Raw genomic sequence first — 20,191 nt, 5'->3', positions numbered from 1 at the left:
CTGAGATAGAGCTAAGGAAGCTAACTTTTTGATTAGTACAGACCCATGTGTCTGAGTCGATGACAAACCTTGGAGAAGGTACGAGGTATTGTTCTGCATTCACTCAGGAGGTCTTTGTTGTTGGGGTTTCTTAATTAGTCCCATCTATTCTTAACTGTTATTTTATAGGTGTTCTTTCTAGATTCTCACAGAAAGTTGCACGGCAGGTCTCGATTTCTGTGTTCTTGGGTCTCTAAATATTTTCATGTGAAGCAATGGTGGGGAAGGTGGCTAGCCAGACTCCATTGTGCACCGGCAAGTCTTAGTACCGAACTTGAACCCCTGCAGTCCTTCCTTCACAGACAGCTTCCTTTGAAGATATCCTTTCTTGTGACTGTCACCTAGACTAGGAGCCCTTCACTGAAATCTCAAAAAAAAGCATCCATTCTCAGATCTTGCTCTAAGACTCTTTGCAGTGTGGATAAAGTGACTAACCTTACCCAGCTGGACCTAACCTTTTCCTCGTTTGTTTCTTCTTACCCAGGGAGAGCTTCTGTATGTGAAATGTGAGGGTTTCCATTGCTTCTCCCTGGGCACTGGACAATATAACCTCAATTACTGTTCTACCACCTGAGCTCAGAAGACTGTATTGTATTGACCAGTCTAGTAGAGACTATATTTCCTTCTTCTACAAACCCTTTGGTTATTCCTTGATTTAAACATTATTTATTAAGTACTTGCTCTGTGCCACCAGTTGGGCTCTGAACTGGGGCCAAGACTTAGGGAAAGAAGACCCAGCCCGGCCCTTGGGGCCCTTGTCATGTGCTCAGGGGCCTGAGGTTGCAGCTCTTAGAACTGTTCCTCTGTTTTATTTACTTATTAAAATGTTGATAATTTTTTGCTGTGGAAAATTTCAAACATATAAAAGTAGAGCGAATAAGAAAATGATTCCACTTTACCCATCAGTTGTTTCAGCAATTACCAACTCTTAGTCCATCCTGTTTCATCCGTATCTCCCTCCACCCAGCTACCTAGCCCATGGATTATTTTTGAAGAAAATCTCACGTATTATATTATTTCATTGGTGAATATTCCAGAATATATCTCAAAACTGTTTTTAACAGACAAGGACTGTTTTTTAGAAATATAATTATAATGCCATTATCACCCTTAACAAGTTAACAATAATTCCATAATATAACCAAACATCCAGCGCTCAGATTTCCCCGATTGTCCCATGATGTTTGGTTTTGTTATTTTTAGGTGGTTCAATTGAGGATCTGAATATAGTCTGTACATTACAACTAATTGATGTCCCTCAGTTTCTTTAATAGATAGGTTACTTTGCCAACTCTCTCTCTTTTTTTCTTTCCAGTTTTTTGGTTGAAGAAATGGTCATTTCCCATGTAGTTTCCCATCATCTAGATCTTGCTGTTTGTATGCCCATATATTAAAATATTTCCCTGTCCCACATATTTTCTGTAAATTGGTAGTTAGATTTAGTGGCTTGATCAGAATCAAGCTTGTTATTTTTGGTAAGAATACAGTATGGTGACTGTCTCTTTATTTTTAATCTACAGCCACCAGATAGTCCTCCCACAATTACATATTTAGTTAGAAGATGGTTTTTCTGAATATCTAAAGATAGAAAATCTCCAAACACCTCATTATTCCAAAGAGATTTCCAAAAATGATTTTATTAGTTTTCTAGTCTATCATAATAAATCAGTGCAAATTTAGTGACTTAAAATACAAATTTATTATTTTACAGTTCCTTAGGTCAGAAGTTCACTGTAGGTCTCACTGGGCTAGGATCAAGGTGTTGGCAGGGCTGGGTTCCTTGATGGAGGCACCAGAAGAGAATGCATGTCCTTGCCTTTTCCAGCTTCTAGAGGCCGCCAGCATCCCAGGGCTTATTGTTACCTTCTCCAACCTTCAAAGCCAGCAAGTTGAATCTCTCAGATCCTTCTTCATGTCTCCCTGTGACTGCAGTTAGAAAATGTTCTCTGTTTTAAGGACTCATGATTACACTGGGTCCACCTGGATAATTCAGAATAATCTCTGATTTCAAATGAATTAATCTTAATCACAACTACAAAGTTCTTTATGCTGAGTAAGGTCATGTATTCCCAGGTTGCAGGGACTAGGAAGTGGACATCTTTAGGGGGCCATTATTCTATGTATCACAGTAGTCATCCATTTTTTAAAATTAACATCATTATAAAACTGAAGAATGATTGATAGAGTGTGGTGTGTTTCAGATGACCTATTGTGATGTAATGACTTGGGATATGTGTAGGGTAGGGCAGCTGACAGTATTGCGCTGTTCAGTATGACATCATAGTTTTGCATGGTTCTACATGACTGTCTGCAAGATTCTTCACTGTTTATATTTTTGTAAGTAGCAGCATTTTATTTTGTTCATTGTCTCTAAGATGACCATACCACCTCCCCTTGGAAATTTCACTTTAGGACTTGGAAGAAGCTCAGGTCGTCAATGTCATTATTACATATTCAGTATCTCAGTTCCGTGGACTGTCTGTGTCTTTGGGCTGTGGAATGAAGATTTGTTATAGCACTTAATGGTAGTGACGAAGTGCTAAGTTCTTACAGAAATGATGTGAGTGGAGCAGAATTTTTAGCCCTTTTTCTGTTTTGCATTAGAGAGAGAACCTTTAAGTAGTTAAGCCATGAAGTGAGTCGAAGTTGAGAGAAAAGAGTACAGAATATCTATTTTTCACAGTAGATAATATATGTCTCTACTAGATAAAGCAACTTCATAACCTTAATGATTCTTTTTCTATTTGGAAGCTGTAGAGGAATCTCCTTTCCTCTTTTTAAATTGTTTTACCTTTTAATTCATGTTGATACTTGACCCTCAGTCCTATATATAGATTATTTTGGGGATGCATTTGGAATTTTGCTATAATATCGGTCATCCTATAGCTGCACTGGGTTGATGATAGATTTTTCTTGGAGGCCATCCAAGAGGTTGTTACTAAAGACCAAAAGGACCTCATTATAAAGAGATTTTGCTATAAAATGGTCCCTTAGAATGATCCCTGGAGAAAGCAGGTCATTTGTATAGTTTAAAAAATACGTTGTGTCAAGAAATGTCACTAAGGGGTCCTTACCTCACACCATTAGTTTAAATAAATTCCAGATGAATTAACGAGTTAAGTGTAATGGCTTAATTCCATAAAAAGACTGGGAAAAAATATAAGTAAATGTTAACGTGGTCTTGGATAAGAAGACCTTTGAGATTTCTGCTTTTGTAGATATGCCTTCATGTGAACGAGCCATTTAAAAAACCCCATCAACAAATGAAGCCACAGTTGGCATGTTACCCTCATCTGGCTTATTGCTGGAGTAGAAAGAACCCTCAGATTCAGCCTCAGAATGTTCTTTCATACACACCTGAAATCAAAGGAAAAAGTCCTTACAAAGAGATCACTGAGACTCCAAAGAACAAACCAATATCAAATTTTAAAGAAAGAACCTTTTGTAACTTGAGTTCTTTTCTCTTTAAATTTTCAAAATCTAGAAAAGCAATACATTTTTTAAAACAAAAATTCTATTTTACTATTTATTGTTTTGTGTCCTGCTTTTTTACTTAGTAACATATCATGGACTTCTTTTACAACATCAGAATATACATGGACAATATGTCTTCGAATTGCTATGCAGTGTTTTATTATATGGCTATATTATACGTTTTTAAACAAATCACAGTATTTGGGTATTTGGATAGTTTCCAGTTTTTCACTGTTATAAATGTATCGGTATGGGTCCAATTAGGAGAAAGAGAGTTGAACAGGGAAAGTTTAATATGCAGAATTATTAACTATAACAGGAAATTAGAGTAACCACTTCAGAGAAGTCACTGTGGTGCGCAGCCAAGCTGGTAGAACTTGCTAGAATCTGCCCTCTAGGGTGCCGGGGCTGCTCTTCATGAGAGTGTCTAACTGGAGGCAGGCACTCTCCTACAAAGCTGCCCAAGGAGAGGGTGCATTGGCAGAAGCTGCTGGCCTTGGGGTCCTGCTGGCCCCTGTGCACCGCGGGAGCCTGGCCAGAGAGCAGGCTGGAGGCCGGAAGCCACCCTGGCCCCCTGAGATGTCTCTGCAGTCCCCTCTACTGACAGAGTTGGCAAAGAAGAAAATATTTAAGGGGCCCAGGTCTATTTTCACAGAGCAGCCAAAAAGGGGTCCATTTGGAGCTGAGAGGCAATACATTGATAACCAGCACAGGAGGCGAGGTTTCCAGGAAAGCCATTGTGTGGACGTCTTGCATGCGGCCCGAATGTTTCTTCCATACGTTCCTAGCCGTGAAATTGATAGATGAAACGCTAGGCCCAGTTTCTTCTCTAGAAAGGACTGTGAACTGTCCTCGCATGACCCAGTACCTAGGAGCTTTTAGTTCTTCACACTTTAGTCAACCCTGGGCATTAGCTTTTTTTTTTTTTTCATTTTCATTTCTTGTCTATCTTTGCCCATTTTAAAAATTGGAAGAGTAAGTCTTTCTTACTGATCTGTACATGCTCTTTATGTATTAAATATTCAAAAGTTTAAATGCTTATGTAGTCAAATCTTATGTTCATTTTTAATATTTAAAATTTTAATTCATCTGGAAATCATTTTAGTTTAAGGTAGGAGGTGGGTATTTAATTTTTTAAATTTAATGTTAACTGTTTTCTCTCTCTTTTTTCTGACTAATTTAAAATGTTACTTTTGTCATGTATTGAGTTGTGTTACAGACCTGGGTATGAAATTGTTTTCCTTTGGTTTTTAGATAATTGCTTTACTTTTTCTTTCAGAACAGGATGCAGGCCTTGATGCCCTTTCCTCTATCATAAGTCGCCAAAAACAAATGGGGCAAGAGATTGGGAATGAGCTGGAGGAACAAAATGGTAAGAACATTTCTGAGATTGACCAGATTTGCCATTTAGTATAAATACTGAAGGCTCGAATATTTGTTAAATGATTTTAATATTACAAAGCATGTATCATGGTTTAATATCAATGGATGATTATATTTAATGCAATTGAGGGTGGTTTGTGCAGATCTAGATTGTAGTTACTAAATGCTCTATAAAGAAATTTGGTAAAAAATTTCCAGTTCTCTGGAGCTACTTTTAAAAATACCTTGTTTTACGATCCATTTATTCCAAGAGCTTTCCTTCATGTGTAATGCGGTGAAGTTGCTCAGTGCATTGTACGCTGATGTGAGGCACTCGAAAGCTGCGGGGACTGTCATCTGCAAGCCTGGTGGAGCGGTTCCTCTTCCATCACAAACCATCACAAATACCAGCTGCAGGGCAAGAAAGTGCTTGAGGATCTTTATTCAGGGCTTGATGTGGTGAATCTGTTTGAAGGAAGATGCATTTGCAATCCACAGGCTAGCTGGCTTGGAAGAGACAGAGCTTTAACTTAAGTGCCTGCAGGCCAGGCTCTTGGGCTTGACGTGTGAGGTGTGAGTTGCGACAGTCCTGGAGCCTGCATGAGAGTTGAGAGTAGGAATGCAGAGGAGAGGGTGGAGGCTGAGGACCGGTGGCGCTTTAACTGTGATGGGCTTGTTCAGGGCAATTGGGAAGCCACTGGTTTGTGAGTGGAGATCATAAATCCAGTTCAGATGTGTCCAGTTGGAGATGCCGGTGAGAGATCTGAGTAGACAGTGGGAGATACGGTGCCAGAGCTCATGAGAGGACAACCAAAGACAAGAGGCATGAGAAGCTTCAGTATAGGGGTGATGTGTGGAAGCTGAGCTTCAGTGAAGCTCCTACTACGTGCTAAGCACTTTCATATGTGTCATTTTATCAACACCATGAAGGCAGTGGTATCTCTGTTTGTTAGAGATGAAGCTCAGACTGGCAGAGGGACCTCCTACTATCACATCATTTATACGTGACGGAACTGAAATTCCAACTCAGGCTTTCAGATTATGTAATGTGACTGCCTTTTCTACCTCACCAGCTTCCTCTCCAGAGAAGACAAAATAGGGAGAGAAAAGTAAAACGTGAGAGGGTGTAAGTTTTAGCATTTTGTGATAGTACTATGGAGGCTCATGATGGAATGGCTTCCAAGTAAAGTTATCATGTATGAGCAAGCATGGAAGCCCCAGGAGCAGGCGAATGCTGGCTCCGGAGGGAGGGCTGCCCCTGTCAAAATTGTACAAGTGGTACTTTTCTTGATCTCCATGAAAAATGAGTTCATTTGTTCCCATAGCACTATTCCATTTATGTGTCATCAATAAATAAATAAATTCATCATAGGCAAATAGATTGTTAAAGCAAATGGAGAAACTCTGCATCTTTATAATCCTAATAGTGGTTTTTCATCATTTAAGCACAGAGGGGAAGACAGTTTAGCCCTTTCCTGATGGTGCTCCTGTGAATGTGCTGATTCATGTATTTGCATATAATTTAGTCATTGGCTCATTCCTTCCGTGAATGACAGTATTAGTAAGAAAGTTAGCTCTGTAGAAAATCTGCCTATCATATGTATAATGTTCGTTATCCCAAGGAAATTTAGCCTATGCAGTGGGTCAGACTAGAAAGGACACCATACCGGTGAAGCATGCCTTTCTATGACCACACCGGTAAAGCATGCCCATCTTTACCACACCAGTGAAGCATGCCCATCTGTACCACACCGGTGAAGCATGCCCATCTGGACCACACCAGTGAAGCATGACCATCTGGACCACACCAGTGAAGCATGCCTATGACCACACTGGTGAGGCATGCCCATCTATACCATACTGGTGAACATACGTGTCTATGACCACACTGGTGAAGCATGCCCACCTATTACCCACTGGTGAATCATGCCCGTCTGTTACCCATTGGCGAAGCATGCCTGTCTATGACCACAGTGGTGAAGCATGCTCATCTATGACCCACTGGTGAAGCATGCCCATCTATACCATACTGGTGAAGCATACCTATCTATGACCACAGTGGTGAAGCATGCCTATCTATTACCCACTGGTGAATCATGCCCATCTATTACCCACTGGTGAAGCTTGCCTGTCTATGACCACAGCGGTGAAGCATGCTCATCCGTGACCCTCTGGTGAAGCATGCCCATCTAATACTGCACTGGTGAAGCACCCCCGTCTGTACCACACTGGTGAAGCATGCCATCTATGATATACTTAGATAGGCCACTGTGGGTAGATGGTCAAGAATTGATGGTTCATTCTTTGGTGAAGTGACTTGCTGACTTCCCAGAGGAAATCACCATACATTTTTCCCACATAAGCAATCATGCCAGCATGTTCTTATCTTGTCTTTTCTCTAGTTCAGTAGTTATCATACTTTTGCTGCATGTTAGAATCACCTGTGGAGCTTTTAAAGCTCCCAAAGCCCAGGCCAAACCTGAGTTAGTTGCTATTCTAATAAGTTATCATCACAAACTTAGTGGCTTAAAACAACACACACAATACTCCTTTATAGTTTTGAAGCTCAGAAGTCTGAAATCAGTGTCACTGGACTGAAATGAAGGTGTCCTTTCCAAGGCCCTGGGGAGAAGTCATTTCTTGGCCTTTTCTAGCTTCTAGAATTATCTTCCCTGCATCTCTCTGCTCATGGCCCCTTCCTTCATCTTTGAAGCCAGCACCATAGCATCTTGCTTCAGTTGTCACATTGCCTTCTGTGTGAGATTTCTCTGCCTCCCTTTTATAAGGACATTTGTGATTACATTTAGGCCCCAACCACATAACCCAGGATAATCTCTCCATCTCATCTTTAATTAATTAATTTATAATTAAAATTTTTTCAATTACAGTTAACATAATATTCTATTAGTGTCAGGTGTACAACATAGTGATTAGTTATTTATGTAACTTATGAAGTGATCACCTCAATAAGTTTAGTACCCATCTGACACCGTACACAGTTATTACAGTGTTATTGACTATATTCCCTATGCTGTACTTTACATCCTTGTGACTGTCTTTATATTGGCAATTTTACGTCTTAATCCCTTCCCCTTTTTTATTCTTAATTTATTAGCACACCTGCAAAGTCCCTTAGCCATATAAGGTAACACCCACAGATTCCAGGGGCCAGGATGTGGGTGTATGTTATTCAGCCTCCCGCATACTTTCCTGAAGGGCTCTAGTGTACCTTTATAATGGCAGTTCACTGGAAAGTAGATGAAAGCTCTGATCACTGTGTGTCCTTCAGGGAGCATAGCCGTTATTTTCTAGCTCTTTCAAAGGACACACCGGTCTCCTCAATGGCAGCATTGCTGCTGCTGAGACAAGTGGTCTTCCTTATCTCCTGGGTTTCTTTCAGAAAGCAAGGAAAGGCAAAGATTGACAGACAGAAAGAGGATTGGCCAACTTGGGGGTATTTGAGCATCGAGAGAAATGATGGGGACTGGCACACGAGCAGCGATGTGTGGAGCAGCCGTTTTATCCACCAGAGCCGTGCATCTGGCTCTTCTTGGTGCCAACTTTAAGGTTTGGCCAATGCCAAAATTAGGCCTCAGCGACATTGCTTCAGTCAGCTCAGTCCTGTTCACTTTCTCGTTTGTGTTCTTTTCAAAAGGCCCTGTCCTCTTGAGTATGAACTTTAAGGAATTTTCCAGTAAACCAGCACACAGCTCTTCGCTCGGGACTGCGTCTGGGTAGTCTCACGGGAGCCCTTTGTGCCCAGCCTTCCATACCGTTCACCATGAACCGAAGCACTAAGCTCTGACTCCAGGGGCTGGGCTTGGTCAGGCCTGCACTGCCCTCTTCTGCCCACCCGCACCTTCAGCAGCTCCCAGCCCCACGCCCACTACACACTTAGGTTGCCGGCCACTCGCATGCCACCCCTTTTCCTCATCAAGCGTGGCCCCTGGCATATGAACGGAATAATTACTGGTATTGGTCAGGCCCTTTTCAGCTCTACACGAGAAAGCTGGAAATGGAATTTCTAAGTGGATGGTTATTTGGCCCTTCGGCTCTGTGGTTATGTTGTGTTTTGTCAAGAGGGTTTTGATGCTTCATTCCCAAGTGGCCTGCTTGGCCTTTATCTTAGCCTATTGTTCTCTCATTTAACGAAAACCAAGGGAAGAGTTCAGTAGGTCAGTAAGTCAAGTAGAAAAGTTACAGCAAAAGCACTGTCCTTCTGCACTGTCCCAGATTCCCCATTGCACACTCAGGTCACAAGCAAAACCCAGATGGAGCTGCGGCCCTGTTCTCAGCACCTACAGATATAATGGCCTTTTTGATTTTTACAAAAGGAATGGAGGCTGATTATAGTCCTAGCAGGGATATCATTTTTATCCTCAGAGCCTCTCGGCTCCTGTGAAAGAAAATGGCTGACTCTGCCCTATTTCTGAGGAGCAAATGTGCATGTTAGCAAACCACCAGCGTAACTCAGTCTCTCGGGGAGGCCACCACCGAGAAACCAGCTTATTTTGGCAACTAATGGAAAACTACCTCGTTCGTCTCTGTATCCATGTACACAGCTGGGGCTAGAGTGACGATGAGGATTGGGGAGGCGTGGAGGAAGAAGTGAAAAGGTTGGGGTTAAAATGTGATGGGAAGAGCCCTGGCTGGTGTGGCTCAGTGGTTGGAGTGACACCCACTGAAGGGTCGAAGGTTTGATTCCTGGGTTGCCTTTTCGATCCCTGTGCCTGTTGGGGGGGGGGGGGGGCATCTGGGAGGCAACCAATTGATGTGTCTCACATCGATGTTTCCCTCTCTCTTTCTCTCCCCTCCCTCCCTTCCACTCTCTCTGAAAAATCAGTGGAAAAAATATCTTCGGGTAAGGATTAACAAAAAACAACAGCAGCGAAAAATATGATAAGAGTGTCTGTGGCTGGAATGGCAGATGGGTAGATACGTACCTGTGTGATGGTCTCCTGTGCCTGTGTGGGATTTATATCTAATGTGAAAGTATGAGAGGCAATATTAAAGTAGAAGACTAAATATATTCTCTCCACATATTCAACAAGGGCACTGGTTCTCAAATTTGTCAGCACACTGAAATCATCTGGGGGCCTCATCCCTGAGATGCTGGTGTGATTGGTATAGAGTATTGCAGTAGGCAGAAGAACATCTCCCCCGCCCCCCTGCCAAAAAAAAAAAAGATGCCTACATACTGGAACCTGTGACTCTGTTAGGTTACATGGCCAAGGGGCATCAGGTTGCAGGTGGAATTAAGGTTGCTAAATCAGCTGACCTTAGGAAAATTATTCTGGATTATCTGGGTGGGCCCAGTGTAACCACAGAGGCCCTTGAAAGTGGAAGGCAGAGGTGGAAGTTAGAGTTCAGAGTGATGTAATGTGAGAGGGGCTCCATCTCTTGTTGCTGGCTTGCAGGATGGAAGAGGGGCCACAAGCCAAGGAACGCCACAGCTCCAGAAGCTGGGAAAGGCAAGGAAGTTTAATTCTCCCCTAGAGCCTCCCAAAAGGAATCCAGCCCTGCTCTCACCAGGTTTTAGCCCTGTGCCACTCATGTCAGACTTCTAACCTCCAGAACTGTAAGATAATATGTTTGTGTTTTAAGCCACTAAGTTTGTAGTTATTTGTTACAGCAACAGTAGAAAACCAACTCTGGTTGGGTCAGTGGTGGGCATAGTTATTTAAGATCCCTGGCTGACAGAATCGCCACAATTTCAAATGTTACTGGTCACTGTGCCAGAGAGTTACAAGAGCTCCAGAGGGCCCTGTTCCTGCAGTTAAATGCGCTGGCCCAGAAGTGATGTGTCAGTTTCATTCACGACTCTGGTCGCAGGTAATCATGTGCCCCCACCCAACCACCAGGAGGTCTGATCATACGAATGTATCTTGCTGAGAGGGGAGGAGAGCCAAAAATGCTGGTCGAATGGCACAAGTGACTATCACAGGGGCAGTATTGAGCGGGTAGGGGCCACACTGCCTCTGATACATATTAGCTACGTGACCTCGAGCAAGTTACTTACTCTTCCTCTGCCCAGCTTTCTTGTCTCTAAAATGGGGATTTTCGTGCCTATTTTACAGCGTTATTATGAAGACGAAATGAGTTGATATGTGAAGCTCTTAGGATAGCGCTTCACACATTGTAAACACTCTAAATGTATTTTTTATTATTAACTCTATTTATTCACAGTATAGACTTTTGATCAAAATGGTAGGCTGGGCTGAAGGGGGAGTCCCACCACTCCCTTTTTCCAAACACTTGGAAATATTAGATAAAATACAGGGGTGGGCACAGTAGGTTTACAGTTGTCCATATGGAAAATAATATAATAATCGATAAATAATAACAAGAATAAACTCTTTTATGTGCTCACAACTGTAAACCTCCTTTTGCCTGCTCCTGTATTTTTAAAGATTGGCTTCCAATTCTTAGCTGAGTTTGGAAGCAAGAAAGGGGGTTCTCAGGTGTTGGAAATGAAGGCACACCCTCTAATGGCGAGTGGAGTTGAAGTCTCATGGCCCTCAGAAAACCGGACCAGATACAGACCTCGGGGCCTAGCATTCTAACACTCATGCAGAGATGGGAATTGAGGCTGTTGTCGCTGTGCATTGGGAGGGGCTGAGAGTGGGCTCCCCACATAAAGCCAGGAGCTGGGAGATGGCAGTTTTATGGGAAGACTCATAAAACTTGCCCCCATCCCCGTCTAAGAGGGAGATGCTCAGTTAGGCCACCCACCTTGGGCCACAGTTACTCTTATATTTTTAACATGCACACCTAAGTTACATTTTTCTAACAAAGTCTAGAGCAAATGAGTGTCACTAAATACATCACATGTGGGATTCTTAAACTTTCCTCCTGACAGCTTTCATGTGGTTTTAAACGGAAGGCTCTCCCCCCCTTTTTATAGTATTTGTTTAGATTTACCAACATGTTTTACTGATTTCTATTAAGTTTGTTGTAGCCATTCTACTACTTAGCTCTTCTAATTGATTTTTTTTTTAATTTTGAGAACTGTACTTTTAAATACCAAGAAGCTTTAATGCTCATGTTACCTTTTTTTTTATTTATTTACAGAAGTATGTTTTTCACCTTGTAGAATCTTTTAAACCTTTGAATGGTACTAGGTAGAACTTTAAAATTTTCCGTCTGCTCCTCGCATTATTTCTGTTTCCTCTTGATAAAATTTCGGTTTGTTCATCTCAGTCTTTCTCTTTAATTTTCTTATGGGCTGAATTACGTCCCCTCAAAATCTGTATGTGGCCTGCCCCGGGCGTGGCTCAGCAGTTGAGCGTCGACCTAGGATCCAGGCAATTGGGGTTCGATTCCCGGTCAGGGCATATGCCTGGGTTGTGGGCTGCAGCCTATCAATGACTCTCTCATCATTGATGTTTCTATCTCTCTCTCTCCCTCTCCTTTCCTCTCTCTGAAATCAATAAAGATATATTTTTTTAAAAGATCCGTATGTGAAGTCCTAACTCCCCAAACTGCAGAATGTGACAGTATTTGGAAATAGTGTCTTTAAAGAGATAATTAAGTAAAAATATGATCATTAGGGTGGGTCCAATCCAGTATGACTGACATCCTTATAAGAAGAGAGAATACCATGGGAAGATACAGGGAGAAGATGGCCATCTGCAAACTAAAGGGAGGGGCCTCAGGAGAAATCAATCTTGCTGGCCCCTTGATCTCATACATCGAGCCTCTAGACTTGTGAGAAAATAAGTTTCTGTGGTTTCAGCCACCTGGTCTTGGTACTTTGTTATGGCAGCCCTAGCAAACTCATATACATGCTATGGGCTTTTCCTTCCATAGCTGCTAATTCTTCATTGACTTCATATTTATGAATTAAAGACCCATGTCGATGAGTAGAGGCAGCTGACATAGGCGTTCTTTGTGTTTAGGTGGGTTTATTTACCCCAAACCTTCCTTCTTTCCTTCTTTCTTCCTCCCCTCCCCTCCCCTCCCCTCCCCTCCCCTCCCCTCCCCTCCCCTCCCCTCCCCTCCCCTCCCCTCCCCTCCCCTCCCCTCCCCTCCCCTCCCCTCCCCTCCCCTCCCCTCCCCTCTTTCAAAAAATACATCTTTTTTGATTTCAGAGAGAGGAAGGGAGAGAGAGAGAGAGAGAGAAACATCAATGATGAGAGAATATTGATGGCTGCCTCCTGCACACCCCCTGCTGGGGATCGAGCCTGCAACCCAGAGATGTGCATAGACCGGGAATCAAACCCCAGCCTCCTGGATCCTAGGTCGATGCTGAACCGCTGAGCCATGCCCAGCAGGGCCCAAACCTTCGTTCTTGAATGGGAGGATTGGTTGTGTACTCAGTATAAGTGGGCAGGATAGACCAGGAGGCAGGTTTCCCTTTCGGGTGTGTGGTTAGTAAAAGAAGACACAGCAGGTTCAAGACCCTTTGCTGTAACCCTTCCCCCAAAATTACACAGGTAAGGAGAACCTTAATCTTGGGGTGACTTATGTATTTTCTTTCTTTACTCTGCTGTGTCCATCCTAGAGGCTCTTCTTTTGATTCATTCGCTCACCTGAACCCCAACACCCTGGGTACTGCGCAGGCAAACCTTCCTCTTTAGAGAGCGCTACTCCAGTGGTCCTAGCTCGGACCCAAGACTGCAGACTGCAGTCTACAGAGGACCGGGGTGAGGGACACTGGCTCAGCTGCTCTGTAGAGGACTCTCCGCTCAGATGCCCTGATTGCTGCCTGACAGCCCCTTCTTTGTAGGCCATTTTTTAGCCCCCAGTAGAAATGGACTCTAAGCTCGGAGCCTCTCCAGGGTTCTATCGGGAAGAAAGAACTCTGGTCTGTGTCTCTGATCATGTATTTAATGTTGCATTTTTTTCAGTTTTTGTTCATTTGTCAATACAGTCCCAATTATCTTCATTTTTTAAAGAAAGACTTTAAAATCACTTATTTACTGTTAGCACGCCTTCGTGTTTTCAGTGCCACCATAGATTCATTCTTTCAAAAATATATTTACTGACATTTCATTGTGTCTTGGGAAGGAAATGGGCAGCTATGTGTGCTTACTGTCTCAAGCTCAGTATATCTTTATATTTTTTATGAGGTCATGCTACCTATAGAAATTGTTTTGCTGAAACAGCTAGTGTTCTGGAAGCTTCAATTAAACAAGTTTGTAATATAGTCTTGTTTTTTAGGGCTTTTGTGATTTGAGTGATACCTCCAAGCTATCATCTAATGTGTTTATAGATGAATTTGCCTAAAGATAAGACAGAGATATGCAAGGTGATTATTTTCCATGCACTTATAGTACTAAATGCTTGGTAAGTGTAAAATTGGTTTTTTATCTGAACATTCATTTTTCATCTCTAGGAAGGGACTAGTTTATAGGAATGGGGGCTGCTGGGAGAGAGAGAGAGAGAGAGAGAGAGAGAGAGGTAGCAAGGGCAATTGTGTCATTCCAACAATTGTCTGACACCAACTGGGTATCCAATAATTTAATTCAATCTTGACACTATTTACCTGGAGTTAATGTCAGATTCCACAGGTTTAAGGGCTCAATCCCAAAAGACTTGTTGCTTCAGATGCCAGCTGCAAGTCCCAGCTGTTCCTGATCACTTCTGCCCGATGACTCTAAACACAGGGTTCCCATCATTTCCCTTCAGGGTTTAGTAATTTGCTAGAAAGACTCGCAGCACTCAGGAAAATGCTATACTTATCCTACTGTTTTGTTATAAAGGATACATCTCAGGAAAGCCAAATGGAAGAGTAGTTAGGACAAGGTGTTAGGGTGCGTGCGCCCATAAGGCCCACCCCAGGTATGTCGTCCTCCCAAAGCACATCAATGTGTTCACCAACCTAGGAGCTCCCCGAACCTCAGTGTTCAAAAGTTTTCCCGAGGCTTCATTACAGAGGCATGGTTGACTAAATCTTTGGCTACATGAGGAACCCAGAGTCTTTGAAATTGCTGTCTGCAAAAACAATATTCAGACACATGCACCGTGTTTATCATCTGGCTTTGCCACTAGCTGTAACTCTGATGATGAGCTGGGTTGGGCCCACTTTGGGTCACAAGGACTTATTTCTCCCTTCTGTCTAGTGCCTCCTTTACCCCTTTCTTTTTAGGCCCATATATTTTTCTTCACCCTGGTCAGGCTGAGAGGGCATCTAATGAGAGAGAGGCAAGGATTTTCCAAAGGACAAGCTGTGGAAACAGTTGTCAAGGAAAAGGGCATTTATCCTCAGGTCCCAGGACAGCTGGCCTCGTGATTCATCAGGCCTCCTTTCCCCTGGGGCTCACCACAGTTCCTATTTGACTTCCAAGAGGGAGGCTGTCATGCCAACTATAGCAACTGAATTGGAGAATGGAGGGCAGAAAAGCAAGCCAAAATGAGAGACCAAAGAGAATCTCAGAGAAAAGGCCAAAGTGATCACAGCTGCAAAGAGCAGGCCACACTGGAGGCTCACCCTCCTGCCACTTGGCCCAATGATAATATTGCTCCTCTCCTCGGTGCCTTTGCAGGAAGGGGAAACCTGGGGCTCTTCTTGGAGCCTATGTCAGGGGTGCCCAAGACCACCCTCCCGTTTGGTGATTTGCCAGAAGCACTCATAGAACTCAGTATATACTTGCCTACTCACTAAAATTGCTAACCCCCAAACCAATACCAGCAGTGCTTTTGCAATTATTCACAGACACGTGTAAAGAGTTGAAAAATTTGAGTGATCTATTGCGTACATTCTCAGCCAAGGTCAAATAAGGCAATGCTCTGCCTTTTTATTTCTGCTCTCATGCCGAGATGACCAAAGGATGGAGGCTCTGGCTCTGGGGCCATTTGGATGGGTTTGAATCCCAATTCTGGCTCCTGTTAGGGGGGCGCCTCAGGCAGGTCAGCTAACACTTCTGAACTTGTTTTCGCTTTAAAAAAATAAAGAAAATAGAATCTACCACCATGAGTTATTTCTAGGATTTACGATATAGTCCATGTGCAATATATATATATGTAGATGTCTGTATGTAGATATATAGAGAAATAAAATGTGTACACACACATATATTCCTACTTCCTTTAGGAGCAGTGGTTCAGTGTTTGTCAGTTCAGCATTCATGGTGATTTCTAGAACATAACTACCACGAATAATGGAAATCGATTCTAGTTATACTCCTGGTTATGGTTGTTACAGTGAAAGGATACAAAGCAAAATCAGCAAAGAGAAAAGGGGCATAGGGTGAAGTCCAGGGAAAACCAGGCACCAGCCTCTGAGGGCCTCTTTCAGTGGAGTCACATAGGATGTGCTTAAGTCCCTCAACAACCTGGGTGACAACACCTGTGAAATGTTGCCAGCCCAGAAGCTCATTGAAGACTCGGGGCCCAGGGTGTTTTGAGGGTATCAGTCACGAAGGCCCCCTCTGCCTGTCCGCTCCCCAGATTCCAGATCCCCGGAAGGAAAGCAGGTGTTCGGCATAAACCATATTGTTCATACAGATTAGGAGCAGTGACCGCTCTTACCAATTGGGGAACCCTCCCCAGATTCAAGTTCCCAGACGCCGAGCTGGGAGCCATCTTTGTAAGCAGGCCTTTCTAAGCAAAGTGGTTGGGCCTGCTGCACCATTCTTTTCTGGACAGAGGCCTACATGAGCTGTGATTTATTCATCGGGCTCCTCCATTTCCCTGGGATTGCAGGGTGTGGGGAGGGATAGAACGCTTGACTCCTGAGAAAAGCAGGAGTGCGCCCTTCATAAGGAAAGGGGTGCAGAAAAACAGTGACAGCCACTGAAGACAAACTCCGTCTCTTCTCAGCTTCATCTAGAATATTTGAAGGCCGGTTCCATTATTGAAGACCTTTAGCTGAGCCTGGCTTCTCCTTAGGGGTCTCAGAGAATGTGCTTCTAAGAGTGGAAGTTGTTTAGCATATGGGGTGGTGAAAAGGACTGAAGAACTTTGGTAATAAAAACCAAAGCAGCAGGAAGGAAGTGGTCTGATTAGAACCAAGTGCTTTGCAGGGAAAGACAGCGTAAGAGAGGGACGGAAGTTGCTGAGCAGTAGTTTCAATTGATTTAAGATCCTTAAAGTTGCTGCAGCGGGCAGGTAACGCAGTCTTGACAGTTTGTTTTGGGTACGGACACCATGTTCTCTTTCAGTCTGGATGGTGCTGCCAGGAGAGAGAGAAATCTTAGAGAAAACGTTTTGAATGCTGTGATAAAGACCTTTTATTTTATTTTTATTATTAATACAATTGTTGTCACTATTTTAAACTCATCCACTTTAGGAACTGGGTTGAGATCAAAGGTAAAGGGTTCTGTCAGTCAATTTGGTTCATTTGACATTTATAAACACAATGTTAAAAAAAATTCACTGTATACTAAAGAATTAACAATTAGTCAATTACAACATGTTTACAGGGGTTGGCAGAAGCAGGTTTACAATTGTTTGTATGGAAAAAGGCAAGCAAGTTATGATAATTGTAATAGCTTTATTCACTTGAAAGAATGTCACAATGGCATAGGGCAGTTAGGTACAATCTCTTAAGCGCTCACGTTGCCGGCCTCCATTATTGACACATTCTTGTGGTCCGCTTGCTGGACTCAAGTGCACTTGGGCACAGGGTTCCTTGTAAACCTGCTTTCCTTACCCCTGTACATATAATGAGCCTTCAAGTATGCTTCAGTGGTGAGTGTTGTACACCTATGACTAAGTGAACTTCGGGAGACCCCAGTGTGTTCCTGTAGCCCCTGCAGTCATTCGGGGGGCATCACTTGAGGCTGTGTGTACAGAAGTGACCCACACTTCTGTTTCTGGATTCCCTCTTAACTCACGTAGGGTCTGTGCTACTCAGCTCATCCTAAGCTTGGCCAGCCCCTGGGGATGGGAGTAGGGTGAATACACCTTTACTATTTTATTTTGTCATCCAATCAAAGAGTGTAAGAGTATCCATTTTTCCTTTGCTTTGTTTTAAAAATAATACTTTCTCTTGTACTTTTTCTTGCCAGAAATGGGCAGGGAGGCTAGGAAGAAGTCAGTAGCTGCGCTTATGGGCATGTTTCCCTGGGCTCATGCAGAGATTGGACTCAAAGTGGTAGTTTGGGATGTAAATTAATGAGATGATCATATTCAATTTCCATCTTCTATCACTTGTGCACATGTAATCTGACTAGCACCACTATAGCTAGACCTCGGGTTTCCATATGGAGGGAGAGAAAGAGACATGGAGCATGTGTATGTGAATGAGAGGGATAGCGGGAGAGAGACAGAGGTGGGCTTAGACTTAGGTTTGAACAGGAACACACCTGATGGCCTAGGAGTTCACTGAAGGACCAGGTAGCAGTACTACTTACGCTGCTCAGGGACTTTGTGGGCTAACCAGGTATCTCACCTTGCCTTACTGAGAATTCCCTTGTGCTCCTTTACATGGAATAATTCAGAAGACCAAAGCAGGCTGAGCTGCTCGGTCTTCTAGGTCGAATTTTATTTTATTTTTTTATTATTATTTTTAAAATATATCTTTCTTGATTTCAGAGAGAGGAAAGGAGAGGGAGAGAGAGATAGAAACATCAATGATGAGAAAGTTATTGATCGAGCCCGCAACCCAGGCATGTGCCCTGACCAGGAATCAAACCCCGATCGCCTGGATCCTAGGTCGATGCTCAACCGCTGAGCCACACCCGGCCAGGCTAGGTCAAATTTTAAAGCCCCATGGAGTGTAGGTCCAATAAAGGAGGAAAAGTACCAAGATAATTATGCGAGATTTTTTCACATCCCTTCATTTAACTTGTGCCACTTACCTTGGAAATGGAATATCTGTTTTTAGTCATAGAGGCATTGAATCACAGGTTGGATTCTCTCGGGAGCAGACACAGGAGGGAGTTTAGTGTGCAGGATGTTTATTAGGGGTATCTGTGAGGTCAACACCTGTGAGAGGGAGGCCATGCAAGCAGGATGGGCAAGAGAAGCTGAGCTCGGACACAGCCTCTGCCAACCCCATGGGAAGTCAGTTCTAGAGCCAAAACGGTCTGTCAGAGTTGGCCCATGTTGAATTCACATGTCTGAGCCTTTGTACCTCCATCTTGATCAGTCGTGAATATGGAATACCTTGGGAAGAGTATGTCCTTGGGCAAGACAGCTCTGTGCCCTTGAGACAGTCCTAAGGAGGCCGAGGGCCTAAGGCCATCTGCTGACACCATTCGCAGCAGCAGGGCCAAAACGTCCTTCCATAAGGGGGGAACGGAACCGGGTGGTGCCTCTCCTTTGGGTCCACCACATATTGGATCAGTTTTAAGCGTTTCAAAATTGCTAGGTCTATAGAGTAAGAAATCAACAGGTCAGATAGGATGTGAGTAAACTAGAATGTGTGTCTCTGGAAATGATTGACCCCCTATCCAACCTTTTCAAAAGATGTTTATAAATCGTTGAAAATAAATCAGTATATTGCATCTCCCTATTTCTAACCATAGCTTTGTTAGTAATTGGGTGAAAATGTGGACCATTATATCTTTCCTTACCTTTTATAGTTCAACATGTATTGTTATGGGACCTTTATATTTCAGGGCCTTCTGTGTTTTAAAGTTGTTACTCAGTTAGAGCTGATTCAAAAACAACTGGAATCTGTCAGCAGGTGTAAAGGGTTCTTTCTCTTCAGGAACTGGGAAATAAGAATAAAAAACCCACGCCCAGCAGAAATGATCATTTGCTTTATTTTATACCCACCAATGTTCTCCTAACTGCATTTTCAGCATCCCACCCCTTTTACTTTAAAAAAGAAAACCAGTTGGATTTATAGTTTTATTCCTTTAAAAATTTCACATGTTGGTAATTCTTACTACTAACTAACTAATTAATTAAAGGAAAGATGAAATGAGCAGATTTTTAATTGGAGACCAGTGAACTTCCCCACAAGAAACTACTGAAAGAACCAACCTTCCAATTCAGTTGAAAATAAGATGGTTTTCCTTAGGATTTAGCTTTTATGCTTTCTCTACCTTTTAAAATAGAACAAAGTATTTCCTTCCCAAGGAGTATTTTCGTGTATCTAACATCAACTCAAGAGCCTTTCTAATTAAAATTTGATAAAATAGCGGGGGATGGAAATTGCTGTGTTGGACAAAAGGCCCTGGACGAGACTAGAACAAGCGGGAGGGTCAGAGCGGGTGACCCCTGGACTCTGCGATCTGGAGTCGCTTCCTGGAGTCTTCCCCAGCCCTGAGCCACTCTGCAGGGTGGGGTGAGCACCACAGCTTGCCAGGTTCTCCAGGGAGAAGGTGTCTGCCTTCAGGGAAGCGGGAGAGTGTAGAAGTTGGATTTGGGACACTTGGGTGCTGTGTTTTTTTTCTTCCCTCTTCCCTCTTCCTTTTCCAAA

The 20,191-nt window shown here is 43.1% G+C and overlaps 1 protein-coding gene across 6 annotated transcripts in view; it reads left to right on the top strand.

Annotated features, from left to right (window-relative positions):
* The window catches only part of STX8 (syntaxin 8), a 266,927-nt gene that overhangs the window by 54,622 nt on the left and 192,114 nt on the right, over positions 1-20,191 (top strand). For all 6 annotated transcript variants that reach the window (XM_081162901.1, XM_081162898.1, XM_081162899.1 and 3 more), the window contains one exon: positions 4,793-4,885. In XM_081162901.1, the coding sequence (XP_081019027.1) occupies positions 4,793-4,885 (93 nt within the window). The remainder of the gene's footprint in view (positions 1-4,792; positions 4,886-20,191) is intronic.

This window comes from Miniopterus schreibersii, assembly GCF_964146895.1.
Source record: "Miniopterus schreibersii genome assembly, chromosome: 16".
Taxonomy (NCBI): domain Eukaryota; kingdom Metazoa; phylum Chordata; class Mammalia; order Chiroptera; family Miniopteridae; genus Miniopterus; species Miniopterus schreibersii.
This window is presented reverse-complemented; position numbering and strand designations above follow the sequence as displayed.